The sequence below is a fragment of the Pristiophorus japonicus genome, chromosome 1, assembly GCF_044704955.1.
Source record: "Pristiophorus japonicus isolate sPriJap1 chromosome 1, sPriJap1.hap1, whole genome shotgun sequence".
NCBI classification, from domain to species: domain Eukaryota; kingdom Metazoa; phylum Chordata; class Chondrichthyes; family Pristiophoridae; genus Pristiophorus; species Pristiophorus japonicus.
This window is the reverse complement of record NC_091977.1, coordinates 492,729,689-492,744,807: the sequence shown is the minus strand read 5'-3', so window position 1 is coordinate 492,744,807 and position 15,119 is coordinate 492,729,689. Positions and strand designations below refer to the sequence as shown.

Genomic DNA, 15,119 nt, shown 5'->3' with positions numbered 1-15,119 from the left:
TTTAACTTCTAGCTCCCTAAATTCAGCTTGTAGGACCTCATCCCGTTTTTTACCTCCATCGTTGGTACCTATATGCACCACGACAACTGGTTGTTCACCATCCCCCACCAAAGTGCCCTGCAGCCGCTCCGAGACATCCTTGACCCTTGCACCAGGGAGGCAACATACCATCTTGGAGTCTCGATTGTGGCCACAGAAACGCCTATCTATTCCCCTTACAATACAATCCCCTATCACTATAGCTCTCCCAATCTTTTTCCTGCCCTCCTGTGCAGCAGAGCCACCCAGTTAAGACAGAAATAGACTGTTTCTTAAACGATTAGGGGATAAGGGGTTATGGGGAGCGGGCGGGGAAGTGGGGCTGAGTCTATGATCAGATTAGCCATGATCTTATTGAATGGCGGAGCAGGCTCGAGGGGTTGCATGGCCTACTCCTGTTCCTATTTCTTATGTTCTTATATTCTTATTATGTGCTCAGGTTTCTGGAGCGGGACTTGAACCCACAACATTTTGACTGAGAGGCACGAGGGCTACCAACTGAGCTGCGGCTGACACCAGAACGACCTGAGAGAAATAAAACAGGAGTGCATGGCCTCTGGGAATCTGGCAAGTTTATTTTGCAGGCTGCCTCTGGCTACTTGAGCATCATCTGAGATTAGCTAATTCAGCCCAGGTGGAGGAGTGACTCTGGGACCTACGTGCTCTAATACCTTAGGATTGACCTGCTCCAAAATCCCATTCCAGCATTGTGATGTTGGCTAGTAGACTGATTTTATACATGTGAATGGTGAAATCTGACAACTGTAGTTGCATTGAAGCTGAGATAAATGACGCAGGCTAAATGCATCTATGTATTGAAGTATGAAATGTCCTATATGACAGGATAACATGACAATACAGATGTGGATAGAGAACTGGTTGGCAGACAGGAAGCAGAGATTCGGGATAAATGGGTCCTTTTCAGAATGGCAGGCAGTGACTAGTGGGGTGCCGCAGGGCTCAGTGCTGGGATCCCAGCTATTTACAATATACATTAATGGTTTAGATGAAGAAATTGAGTGTAATATCTCCAAATTTGCAGATGACACTAAACTGGGTGGCGGTGTGATCTGTGAGGAGGATGCTAGGGTGACTTGGATAGTTTAGGTGAGTGGGCTAATACATGGCAGATGCAGTATAATATGGATAAATGTGAGGTTATCCACTTTGGGGGGCAAAAACACGAAGGCAGAATATTATCTGAATGGCGGCAGATTAGGTGCAACGAGACCTGGATGTCATGGTACATCAGTCGTTGAAGGTTGGCAAGCAGGTACAGCAGGTGGTGAAGAAGGCAAATGGTATGTTGGCCTTCATAGCTAGGGGTGTTGAGTATAGGAGCAGGGAGGTCTTACTGCAGTTGTACAGGGCCTCGGTGAGTCCTTACCTGGAATATTGTGTTCAGTTTTCGTCTCCTAATCTGAGGAAGGACCTTCTTGCTATTGAGGGAGTGCAGCGAAGGTTCACCAGACTGATTCCCAGGATGGCTGGTCTGACATATGAGGAGAGACTAGATCGACTGGGCCTTTATTCACTGGAGTTTAGAAGGATGAGAGGGGATCTCATAGAAACATACAAAATTCTGACGGGACTGGACAGGTTAGATGCAGGAAGAATGTTCCCGATGTTGGGGAAGTCCAGAACCAGGGAACACAGTCTAATGATAAGGGGTAAACCATTTAGGACTGAGATGAGGAGAAACTTCTTCACACAGAGAGTTGTTAACTTGTGGAATTCCCTACCGTAGAGAGTTGTTGATGCCAGTTCATTGGATATATTCAAGAGGGAGTTAGATGTGGCCCTTATGGCTAAAGGGATCAAGGGGTATGGGGAGAAAGCAGGAAAGGGGTATTGAGGGGAAAAATCAGCCATTGAATGGCAGTGCAGGCTCGAAGGGCCGAATGGCCTACTCCTTCACCTATTTTCTATGTTTCTATATCGGCCCACCCCCACCCCTTAGAAGCCCCATAAGACTGTCAGAGGAGTGAGAGAATAATTATCCATGTTCTACACAGTGCACTTACCGTGTAGCATTCTCCAAAGCCCGAGAGAAGGCGGAGTACTCAGCCAGCGAGTGCTGTAGTGAGTAAAACCAGGCCGCTGCATCCTTCTTGAGTGAGTTTGATGTTTCTCCTCCCAGAGCATTTTGAAGAGCTTGATAGAAAGCCGTTTTACTCTCTGATTTTCCAGAAGGTTCTTCAAACTTCTGAACAATGCAAACAACAACAAAAAAATGTCTGTACAATTTATCAATCTTTTCAAAATGTATTTGTAAGTTTGAGTACAATTAGGGAGAACTTTGTACTCAATGAGCTGAGGGATGTCAAGCGCCCCCGGTTGCTCAGTTTTGAAAATGCAACAATCAAAATGGAATTGAGCCATGTAGGCCAGGAAGGACCCTGGTTTGTTCCTCAATTTAATTCAACCGATTTCTATGCTACACTTGGCATCAGCCCCCATGTATGAGGGAGGGGAAACTCAGGCAGAGATTTCTATGCCACCTCGGACCCCTTTTTTCTCTGTTAAAAAGTGGTAAATTGTTGTTGTTGCTATTGACCCATCCTGGAAAATGTACATCTGTGTCGACACCAGATGAGGGCAAGATCATGGACAGCTCACCCACTGGCCAGATATCCTGCTGATGTTCACTGTCTAGGCTCAAGCATGAAGAATAATCACTTGTGTGGGGTACCTCAGCAAGGAGTCAATGCCGAAGGAGAAAAGAAAATGGGAGCAGTAGGTAAACCATTGCCTCACCCAGTATTCTTGGGCAATGGCAGGGCAGGGGAAAGGCATTAATTGGCTACAGAGGAGGTAAAATTACTCTGCCTGTAAACATCAAAAGCTGCTTCTGTACACCATTTAAATAAGAAAAGAAAAAGAAAGACTTGAATTCATATCGTGTCTTACACACCCTTAGGATGTCCAAAAGCACTTTACAGCCAATGAAATACTTTTGAAGGTCCCAATCCCGTCAATGGGGCCTTTCCACAAGACAGACGCATATAACCAGAGGGGAAGCAACACCCAGTTTTGGCAACGATCAGGAATGTAGCTTTCTAACTGTTTTCTGGTATGAATCTCGAGCATGCAAAAAAAAAACTTCTGCTAACCTTGGGTGCCAATGTTCTCGGCAACATAATAAAACCCAAGACTGGCCCTTGCACATCTCTGACACAGAGCAGCAGTAGTCCTCCAGTGACCCTCCCAGCTGCAGGCAATGTACCGTACAGGGAGATCAAAAAGAGCAAGGGGAAGAAAAAGACTCAAAATTAAACAAATACATAAACCAGTGCAGTCGGAAGCTGTCATCTCAACAATACATCTGTATAAGATGGGCAACACTTCCTAGAAGGAACTGTTTGAAAATTAACTTCTGAACTTCCCATTACAGAGTTTCACACCAGCTTTAGAATAAGTAATGCTAACTTACATAACAATATCAAAAAATGAACTGATACTCCCTTCTCTGGCACATAGCCTACAATCTATCTGCTCTGCCATTAACGTGACCTTTAGACTGCTGGCAGCTTCTGGGATACTCCTGATGCCTTGGGGTTAATTGGTTTTATTTGATTAAAATTCATGTACTGTGGCACTGAAACAAACACTAATATTACAGTCATAAATCTACTAAACAGTAGGATAGCAACATTATTGGAACAACAGCACTAAATTAATAATGTGAACACCTCAAACATCAACTTTAAATAAAAATAACATTTAAATTTTTCATTCACTATTCTCTCTGTGCGCTTTTTTATTTTCTTCTTCAGGACCATGGCATCTTTTTCACCTGAGAGGGTCCGTTATATTTTTCAAGGGAATCAAGGGATATGGGGATAGTGCAGCCAAGTGAAGTTGAGGTAGAAGATCAGCCATGATCTCCCTGAATGGCAGAGCAGGCTCGACGGGCCAAATGGCCTAATTCTGCTCCTATTTCTTATGTTCTTATGTTTCTTACTTTTTCTGCAAGGCAAAATGTTGATGTATGCCTCCTTATTCTACTGACACAGCCAGATCCAGATCCTTGAGTGCCTTCCCATGATTTACAGCTCTAAGTTGTGAAATGATCATCTTTTGAACTTGTATGAACAAATGACAGTGCTGTAGACAACAGCAGTGCCTGGGAGAAGGTTTCACAGGAAGGAGAAGTGATAGGTGAAGCCCCATTGAGGACATTCTGTCTCAGCTTTCTGAATTGGTACAAAATATTGCAGCAGCTGCCCTCGAGTTCCTGAACGTGTATGGCATCATGTGTCACTGGTCATCATTTCGGGCAGGCAGCTGGTTGGTGGGATGTAAACGAGGCTCGGGAATTAAAATAGCCTCACACAGCTGTTGTTGGAGGAGGAGGGTAGATACTTGCCCTACGCTCTGGCCAGCCGAAACCTGCTCCCAGTTAAAATCCCCGCCCCCCCCCACTCCCGCCATATAGAGTGTAATTTGAAAGAAAAGAATCTTAAGATAGAAATGTTGTCACATCTTGGACTACATCACTTAGGATTGTTTCACTTCCCCTTCTGTTGCTATGAATGGGAATAAGCTGAAATGTTGTCATTTGTGCATTTTGTGCTTAGCAGCATCTGGCACATTGGCTTAGAGCACAGCTTCACTTTGGAGGTCAGCCATGGCTCAGTTGGTAGCACCATTTTTTCTGAGCACGAAGGTTTTAGTTTCAAGTCCCACTCCAGAGATTCAAGCACCAAAATCTAGGCTGACACTCCAGTGCAGTACTGAGGGTGTGCTGCACTGTCGAGGGTGTGCTGCACTGTCAGTGGTGCCATCTTTTGGATGAGATGTTAAACTGAGGCCCTGTCTACTCTCTCAGGAGGACGTAAAATATTCCATGGCACTATTTCAAAGAGCAGGGGAGTTATCCTCGGTGTCCTGGCCAATATTTATCCCTCAATCAACATAACAAAATCAGATTATCTGGTCATTATCATATTTACTGTGCGCAAATTGTTTGCTGTATTTCTTACATTACATTACATTGACTACACTTCAAAAAATACTACGTTGGCAGCAAAGTGCTTTGGAATGTCTGGTGGTCATGGAAGACGCTATATAAATGCAAGTCTTTCTTTTTAAATGTCGGTTAACCTTACGGTCGTCCATTCTGTCCCTTAGCCACAGAAAACCATCATCATCATAGGCAGTCCCTCGAAATCGACTTGCTTCCACTCTAAAAGTGAGTTCTCCGGTGACTGTACAGTCTAATATGAGAATTACAGTCTCTGTCACAGGTGACAGAAAAGGAAAGGGTGGGTGGGGAATCTGGTTTGCCGCACGCTCCTTCCGCTGTCTGCACTTGATTTCTGCATGCTCTCGGCGACGAGACTCGAGGTGCTCAGCGCCCTCCCGGATGCTCTTCCTCCACTTAGGGCGGTCTTTGGCCGGGGACTTCCAGGTGTCGGTGGGGATTTGCACTTTATCAAGGAGGCTTTGAGGGCATCCTTGAAACGTTTCCTCTGCCCACCTGGGGATCGCTTGCCGTGTAGGAGATCCGAGTAGAGTGCTTGCTTTAGGAGTCTCGTGTTGGGCATGCAGACGATGTGGCCCACCCAACGAAGCTGGTTGAGTGTGGTCAGTGCTTCGATGCTGGGGATGTTGGCCTGATCGAGAACACTGATTTTGGTGGGGCTATCCTCCCAGGGGATTTGTAGGATCTTGTGGAGACAGGGTTGGTGGTATTTCTCCAGCGATTTGAGGTGTCCACTGTATATGGTCCGCATCTCTGAGCCTTATAGAAGGGCGGGTATCACTACAACCATGTAGATCATAAGCTTGGTGCCAGAATTGAGGTCCTGGTCTTTGAACACTCTCTTCCTCAGGTGACCAAAGGCTGCACTGGTGCACTGGAGGCGGTGTTGGACCTCGTCATCGATGTCTGCCCTTGCTGATAATAAGCTACCGAGGTATGGAAAGTGGTCCACGTTGTCCAAGGCTGCACCATGGATTTTGAAGACTGGGGGGCAGTGCTGTGTGGCGGGGTCAGGTTGGTGGAGGACCTTTGTCTTATGGATGTTTAGTGTAAGGCCCATGCTTTCATATGCCTCAATGAAGATGTTGACGATGGCTTGGAGTTCAGCTTCTGAATGTGCGCAGATGCAAGCATCATCCATGTACTGTAGTTCGATGGCAGAGGATGGGACAGTCTTGGATCTGGCCTGGGGGCGACAAAGGTTGAACAGTTTTCCACTGGTTCTATAGTTTAGTCCCACTCCAGCGGGGAGCTTGTTGAGTGTGAGATGGAGCATTGCAGCGAGGAAGTTCGATCCGTGGTGGGTCCGTTGGTCAGGATCACGGCTTGCATGTCGTCGTGGAGCAGGCGGAGGATGACAACAAACCTTTGGGGGCAGCCGAAACGGAGGAGGACGCTCCATAGTCCCTAGCAGTTAACAGTTTCAAAGGTCTTTCTAAGGTCAAAGAAGGCCATGTACAAGAGTTTGTGCATTTCTCGCAGTTGTCGCGCCGTGTAGATCATGTCCGTTGTACCCCTTAGTGAATGGAATCTGCATTGTGACTCTTGGAGGAGGTCTTCAGCCACAGGGAGAAGATGGTTGAGGAGGATTCTAGCGATGACTTTTCCAGTGGCCGACAACAGGGAGATTCCTCTGTCTTTGCCGCAGTCGGACTTTTCCCCTTTTTTAAAGATTGTCACAATTACGGAATCTCTGAAATCTCCAGGCATGTACTCCTCCTGCCAGATGAGAGAGATGAGGTCATGCTTTCTGATGCCTTGTTGTTCTTGAGCTGATGGATGGCCTTTTCTACATTGTGCAGGGCTGGAGTTTTGCTGAGAAGGTGGTGGGTAGCATGCTTTGGGATGAAGTCAAGGACACTTGTGTCAAAGGCAGAGTCTCGATTCAGGAGATCTTCAAAGTGCTCCTTCCAGCAGGCCCTGACTGCCTTGGTGTCCTTGATGAATGTCTCCCCGTTTTTGGCCAGCAGTGGGGTGGGGCCTTGGGTGTTTGGGCCGTAGGTGGACTTAACTGTGGTGAAGAATCCTCGCACATCATGGCTGTCGGCCAGCTGCTGAATCTTCTGTGCTTTCTCCACCCACCATCAATTCTTTAGGTCATGGGTTTTTTGTTGGACCTCGGCCTTCAGCCGTCTGTACAGCTGCTTTGCTGTTCCCGAGTTAGGTTGTTGCTTTAGGTTCAGAAATGCCCTGCGCTTGCGGTTTATTAGCTCTTGGATTTCCTGCTCAGCTGCTCCAACCGATCCCCGGCGGTCTCAACGGCGGCGAGCCTCTGACCAGCTCCAACCACAGTATGACTATGTCAGGCTGTTGCTTGACTAGGCTGTGGGACAGCGCTCCAAATTTCAGCACAAGTCCCCAGATGTTAGTGAGAAGGACTTTGCAGGGTCGATTGGGCTGGGTGTGCCGTTGTTGTGTCCGCAACTGGTGTCGAGGTCGATGCCGGTTTTATTCTTATTATTGCTTTTGGTAGCAGTTCTGTACAACTCAATAGCTTGCTAGGCCATTTCAGAGTCAACCACATTGCTGTGGGTCTGGAGTCATATATAAGCCAGACCAGGTAAGGATGACAGATTTCCTTCCCTATAGGACAGTAGTGAACCAGGTATGGGCAAATAATTGGTAAATGAAGTTCAACACAGATAAATGTGAGGTATTACATTTTGGTAGGAAAAATAGAGAGGTCACTTATTACTTGGAGGGTGTGAGTCTACGTGAGGTAGAGGAACAAAGGGATCTCAGAGTACAAATAGTTGTACTAAACCTGTATCGAGGCTTGGTTGGACCACACTGCATACAGTTCTGATTGCCATATTCTAAAAAGGATATTGAGGCACTGGAGAGAGTGCAGAGAAGATTTACAAGGATGATACCAGAAATGGGAGGATATACATATCAGGAAAGGATGAACAGGCTGGGTATCTTTTCTCTTGAAAAAAGAAGGCTGAGAGGTGACCTAATAGAGGTCTTTAAAATTATAAAAGGTTTCGATAGAGTGGATACAGAGTGAATATTTCCACTTGTGGGGAAGAGCATAACTAGAGACCATCAATATAAGATAGTCACCAAGAAATACAATAGAGAATTTAGAAGAAACTTCTTTACCCAAGGAGTGGTGAGAATGTGGTACTCACTACCACAGTGAGTGGTGGAAGCGAATAGTATGGATGCATTTAAGGGGAGGCTAGACAAGCATATGAGGGAGAAGGGAATAGAGGGTTATGCTGATAGATTTAGATGAGGCAAGACGGGAGGAGGCTCAAGTGGAGCATAAACATTGGCGTGGACTGGTTGGGCCGAATGGCTTGTTTCTGTGTCGTATATCCTCGGTAAGCCTATGTACAGCACCTCCTCAGTACTGTATTGAATTGTCAACCTGGAATATTTGCTCAATTCTCTGGAGTGGGGCTTGAACCCACAATCTTTTGACTCGTAGGCTGCGTGGTTTAGAATGAGGAAGAAAGCTGCGGACTGCGGGAAGATATCAATGTACTGGTCAGGTGGGCAGAACTGTGGCAAATGGAATTCAATCCAGATAAATGTGAGGTAATGCATTTGGGGAGATCTAACAAGGCAAGGGAATATACATTAAATGATATGACACTGAAAAGTGTAGAGGAACAAAAGGACCTTGGAGTGCAGGTCCACAGATCCCTGAAGGTAGCCGGCCAGGTCGATAGGATGGTTAAGAAGGCATATGGAATACTTGTCTTTATTAGTCGAGGCATGGAATACAAGAGCAAGGTGGTTATGCTTGAACTGTATAAAACACTGGTTAGGTCGCAGCTGGAGTACTGTGTGCAGTTCTGGTCACCACATTACAGGAAAGATGTGATTGCATTGGAAAGGGTGCAGAGGAGATTTACAAGAATGTTGCCTGGACTGGAGAATTTTGACTATGAGGAAAGATTGGTGATACTGGAACAGAAGAGGCTAAGGGAGACCTGATTGAGGTGTATAAAATGATGAGGGGCCTGGATAGAGTGAATAGGAAGGACCTGTTTCCCTTGGTAGAGAGGTCAAGAACTGGGGTGCATAGATTTAAAGTAATTGGGGGAGGTTTAGATGAGATATGAGGGGAAATGTCTTACCCAGAGGGTGGTGGAGGTCTGGAACTCACTGCCTGAAAGGGTGGTAGAGACAGAAACCCTCATCACATTTAAAAGATACTTGGATGTGCATTTAAAGTGCCGTAACCTACAGGGCTACGGACCAAGAGCTGGAAAGTGGGATTAGGCTGGATAGCTCCTGGTCGGCTGCGCGGACACGATGGACCAAAATGGTCTCCTGCTGTGCTGTAAATTTCTATGATTTAAGAGAGTGCTACCTACTGACCCAAGGCAATTTTTTTCTTCATGGAAAGATTTTTGGGATTGCATTATGTTTCCAGGTTGTGTTTTAAAACAATCGGGTGAATTTCCTTGGGGCATCTCCTGGTCTGTCACCGTAACTTTGGCAATAGTTGGTCAGAAACCCTGCTTGCCTACCTGCATTAATCGGGTTTCTGCTAAACATCTGTCAAAGTTACGGTGGCAGAACTGAATAAGCCATGAGGAAATTCCTAACAATTCAATTTGCGCAGGTTTGAAAAAAAAGATGGCCACAGGTTACAGGAATTGGAGAATGTGTAATAAAGCCAGACGATCCAGTTTGGACAATGCCACAACTCACCGTCTATTTCAAATGGATACAGTGTCCGCATGCCAGTCACGAGACTCCCAAAGCAAGTGCTCTGCTCAAAACTCCTTCGCGGCAAATGAGCCAAAGATGGGCAGAGGAAACATTACAAGGACACCCACCAAGCCTCCCTGATAAAGTGCAACATCCCCACTGATACCTGGGAGTCCTTGGCTAAAGACCGCCCTAAGTGGAGGAAGTGCTTCCGGGAGGGGGCTGAGCACCTTGAGTCTCATCGCCGAGAGCATGCAGAAATCAAGCGCAGTCAGCGGAAAGAGCATGCAGCAAACCAGCCCCACCCACCCTTTCCCTCAACAACTGTCTGTGACAGAGACTGTGGTTCTCATATTGGACTGTTCAGCCACCTAAGAACTCAATTTAAGAGTGGAAGCAAGTCTTCCTCGATTCCGAGGGACTGCCTATGATGATGATGACAATGAGAATCTATTGTCTCATCCCTGGTCCAGTATCCAGGATGACCACAGGCCTTAAGCGATTAATCATCTCATTGTAGATAGCCAAATAATATTCACATCAATTGTTATGAGGTCAATTCTATTCATTTGGGCACACATGAGGTGTCTGTGAGGAATATACTCCAGTGAGAGGAGGTAATGAGACTGGTTGACAGGCCTACTGGCCAATCCCTGGAAGGTGCAGCACCATTGCCTTCCTGCTCTCTGGAGTCATGTTCAAGAGGTAGTCAGGTTTTTAGCAAGAACTGCAAGGCTTAGCTCTTGGCCTGGAGCTGGGAGCTAAAAATACAAAAGGTCAAGTCCTGCAATTAGAAGCTGTCTAGACAGAAATATATGGCAAAATTGGAGTCAGTGCAAAAATGAGAACTCTTGGTCATTTTTTTTTAAAAGAGAAATGAAATAGAATGATTTAAGTGAAATTTACATTTACTGATCACTCGCTAGCTGTGAAATAATGATTTGTATCTGGCCTTGTTTAACCAAGTGTTTCTCAGTTCACCTTCAAAAGGACTGGAGGAGAACGTTTGAGGATGATACAACATCCAGTTCAGATCACAAGAGGGTCCATTCGTTACACTCGTGGTTTAAGAAGAGCATAAAGTTAGATATTGGGCAGCATGGGCACAGGCCAAATATGAGACACTCAGACCACTTACTGGAATGATTAGCACTACTGTACCTGAAAGAATATCTGAAGCAAAAGTTTAAACTGGTAACAATATTAATGTCCTGGAGTGGAACACCTTGGCATGTATCATCGACATGTTTCTCCATGAAAGAAATGAGTGTTCATGCTCTGTAAAAGAGCCCATTAAGCAAATCTTCCACTATAATATTGAGAGAGTGTTGAGCACCTCCAGGATGAAGTACTTTGCTGGCATCTGTGGAGTTTAAGTTCAACTCCATTTATGTGGGACGAAGGCGTTTCTGGTGGAAAATAACAAGCCTGTATGAAACTTTGTAACACAAAAGTGCCATTCCATTCTACCGAGCTTTTTCCGGAGCTTCGGACTTTACAATGAAGGTCCAAGAATAAAACATTGGCAAGTTTCCCCCATTCTGCACTCTAAAGATCCTGTCAATCACAGTGAGAAACGGTTCGATACTGACAAAACGTAGGATTACTTCACACATGGTTACTGTGTACAGTTGAGGCCACCTAATCAAATAAAGGATATTACTATGCTTAAGTACAGAGCTAAATAATGAAAATATCCAGCGTATCAGATACTGGATTTATGCTGAAAGGGTATAACAGACTTTGTTTTTTCAGGAAAGAAGACAATTTGGGATTGAATTTCTGTGGGGATTCTCCTGATTGTCTGCCGTAACTTCAGCGGAAGATCTGCAGAAACACCGGTGTGTAAACGGGTTTTATGCTTTTCTATGGGGTTTTTACCTGGATTCGCCACCAAAGTTATGTCGGACAAATGGAAAAACCCAAAAGGAGATTCAAGCTCTTTGAGTTGAAGGTCCAGATAAATTGTTCACTATGGGGAAATTAGGAGTAAGAAGGGAAGCTGGAGAAAACATTTTAGCACAAGGATCTGTGGAATCAAGTTACCAAGGGAAGTCACTCAAGTAGAAAAATAGGGTTAAAGAAAAAATTAGAGTATAGATCTTATGAATTAGTTCTCCCGTCACAGCACTTCAGATGATGGCAGCACATATCAGGAATTCTGCCGTGAAGGTCAGTGGGAAGTGCTAAATTCCCACTATGTGCTCTGATCAGTCTCACCTCAAGGTTTATGCCGGGAGCCCAATGTCTCAAATATGCCTCTCAAAGTTTTTGTAGAGAAAGACGAGATTGAAGAATTCCGAGAATGATTCCAGGAATGAGGGACTTCAGTTATGGGGACAGACTGGAGAGGCTGGGGTTGTTCTCCTTAGAGCAGAGAAGATTGAGAGGAGATTTGATAGAGGTGTTCAAAATCATGAGGAGTCTGGACAGGGTAGGTAGAGAGAAACTGTTTCATGTGGCAGAAGGGTCGAGAACCAGAGGACACAGATTTAAAGTGATTGGCAAAAGAACAAATGGTGACATAAGAAAAAACTTTTTTACACAGTGAGTGGTTAAGATCTGGAATACATTGCCTGAAAGGGTGATGGAGGCAGACTCAATTTTATCTTTTAATAGGGAGTTGGATAAGTATCTGAAGGAAAAATATTTGCAGTGCTATGAGGAAAGGGCAGGGGAGTGGGAATAGCTGAGAGTCGGCACTGGTTCCACGGGCCAAATTGCCTTCATCCGTGCTGTAACCATTCTGTGATTCTATAATGAGCAGATAGTTCGTTGGCTTGGATTCAAGTGAAAATATTGGGCTTTTTCCTGTGCTTTTTCTTACTTTGCCAAGGACTGTTGTAATTGGATGACAATTTGAATAACCTGTGGCTCATAAAACATAATGAGCTATTTGCAAACCTTTGTACTGCAGCCCATTAAATCTCTCATTCAGTGAGTCTCAACAAAAACATACTTTATATCAAAGGGGTCTGATATAACTGGGTGAATCTGGCTGTACTTGGTCTGCTGAGTATTAAAAACGGAATAATTAGGGAATGTTACATACCAGTATTCGAACTCTGTATGTACATATCATGATTGGATCCAGAATTCTAGACATTGGAAATGAATGAGTTTCATTTGGAATGCTTGCATAAGTCAGAATTATGTTTCGATCAGGTGTATGAGGGTCGATCCATTGGGGGCTAAATTGGATAGCCCCCCAAAAAGTGCACAGAGATCACGATATGCGATCACCCCATGCCCATTTGATATAATGCAGGAAGCACGACATCTTTGTATGGCTGGAGCAGGTGCTGTGAATGCTTGGCGAGCTGAATCTGACCTGAATGGCTGAACATGGGAGAGAGAGGGAGAGAGAGGTCACCCAGGTTTTCTGAGGCGGCACTGGAGGTCTTGGTGGAAGAAGTGGATAGAAGGAGAGACATCCTGTATCTGCAGGGGGTCAGGAAGCCCTCCAGACACACGATGAAAAGGCAGAGGGGGCAGATAGCTGCGGAGGTCAATGCCAGGTGTGCAACCCAAAGAATACCATGCGGCAAGAAGTTTAATGAACTCACACGAGTGGTCAAGGTCAGTGAATGAATCTTCAATTGCCACATCCTATCAACTGCTCAAATCACCACAGCCCATCACTCACCTACCAACAATAACTATCAATCAGGACTCATACCTAACATTCATATGCTTCACCTCACCCTCACACACTTAGCACTATTGCAAGCTTCACACCCACATCTCACAGCTTGCACACAGTGCCAGCTATTCAACCACGACAGCCGCACTCACTGTCACACTTCCCTCTCTCTTACAGGAGAAGGTGGCGCACAACCTGAGGCAGCAGGAACTAACCGGAGGGTGAGAGGCACGCCTGTGAGCTCTAACCTCCATGAAGCAGACGGTGTTGGCCATTATCAGAAGGGCCATGGCCAGCAGCGGGCTGAATCTACTGAAGATAACGAATTCCTCAAACCTAATCCTCCTTCTCACATCCCACATCCCCCTCATCCCGCAATCTAACTTTGAAACTGCTGATGGTGTAAGCATGCACCTTTCACTTTCCCCCCTCCCCTCACCACAACCGTACCCTTGTGTCTTTCTCCTTTCAGATAACCAAGAAGTGCAAACTGGCCAGGCAGTGGAGGAAGACCAAGAAGTGAATGTTGATAAAGACATTTCGTCCCTTGATTTCACACTCACAGCCACCAACTCAGCTGCTGACACTGTGCGTATCTTAGAGGATAGTATAGAGGCGGGATCTGCACATGGTGAGACAACGGGCACAAGTGCACCACAACCAGGGCACAGGGAAAGGATAGCGTAGGTACCAGCTCGCCGGAGAGCAGAGGACTCAGATGAGGACTTCGATGGGCCAGGCTACAGAAGGAGACTGATGGATGAACACAACAAAATGCTTGGTGCATTGGGAAGCCTGCCAGAAAGCCTGCATTCAATGTTAAGGAGCATGGAGAAGTCACCATCAGCTTGACACAGGGCTTTGCACAGAGCTTTGTGCCCATCCTTTTCAGCATGGAACTGGTGGCCAACTCATCAACATACTTGTGGACCCAACTATGGTGCAGCGTCTGATGGCCAATGTCTCAGCTGCCATTGCAGCAAATGCAGCTTCCAACAAAAGTCTGAGTACTGCAGTGGCTGAAATACAACTGGCACTGCAGTCTGCCCCAGAATGAAGGCATCATGGCTACTGCCAGGATACCGGACATTGACCTGCTTGATGCGCTGCCTATGTTCACATGCCAGGGGATGCTGAGGGAATGGAATTCCTTTCGGTTTCGGTACATGGCAGAGTTGACATGCGGCACCGGCAAGCAAAGTGTGTACAGTCGATTGCACCCTGCACCATGGGGAAGCCTGCAAACCTTGCAAACCCTTGTGCTCACTCTGCCTGCTGGTCTCTGGCAAGAGGGAATGAAATGAATTTATCTCCCTTTAAAGAGAGAGCCTCAATGACCTGCCTTATGCAACAGTGCACTGCAAACTGCGAGATGTTGCTAATATCTCCAGCACCAGCCTAGAAGGAGCCACATGTATAAAAGTTCATAGCCACAGTCACCTTCATAGCCACTAGCAATGCGGTCCTTGCCCTGCGCTGAGGTTGGAGTTGTGGCTGCAGCAGGTGGCAGATTTCAGTGATGATCTCCTTAGTGAAGTGCAGATTGGCGCTGAGGTTCAGGTAGGAGAATTGCTCCTTGAACACCCTGGATGGATATGGCCTCCTGCTGAGACCCCTTCCCCCCCACCCCTCCCTCTTCCTCCTACCACTTCTAGCAGCTTGTCCTGCTCTGCATGGCCTCTGCTCCTAAGTGAAAGCCTACTAGTGCACCCAAATCTGGGAGCAACTGCAGAAGCCTTGACGCCAGCAAAGTACGTCAGCACCTGCCACACCACTCCC

The 15,119-nt window shown here is 46.1% G+C and overlaps 1 protein-coding gene across 1 annotated transcript in view; it reads right to left on the bottom strand.

Moving 5' to 3' along the window:
• tg (thyroglobulin) overlaps nucleotides 1-15,119 on the bottom strand; it is a 621,247-nt gene that overhangs the window by 146,182 nt on the left and 459,946 nt on the right. Inside the window, exon 46 of the mRNA XM_070888386.1 lies at nucleotides 2,064-2,245. Coding sequence (XP_070744487.1) covers nucleotides 2,064-2,245 — 182 coding nt within the window. The remainder of the gene's footprint in view (nucleotides 1-2,063; nucleotides 2,246-15,119) is intronic.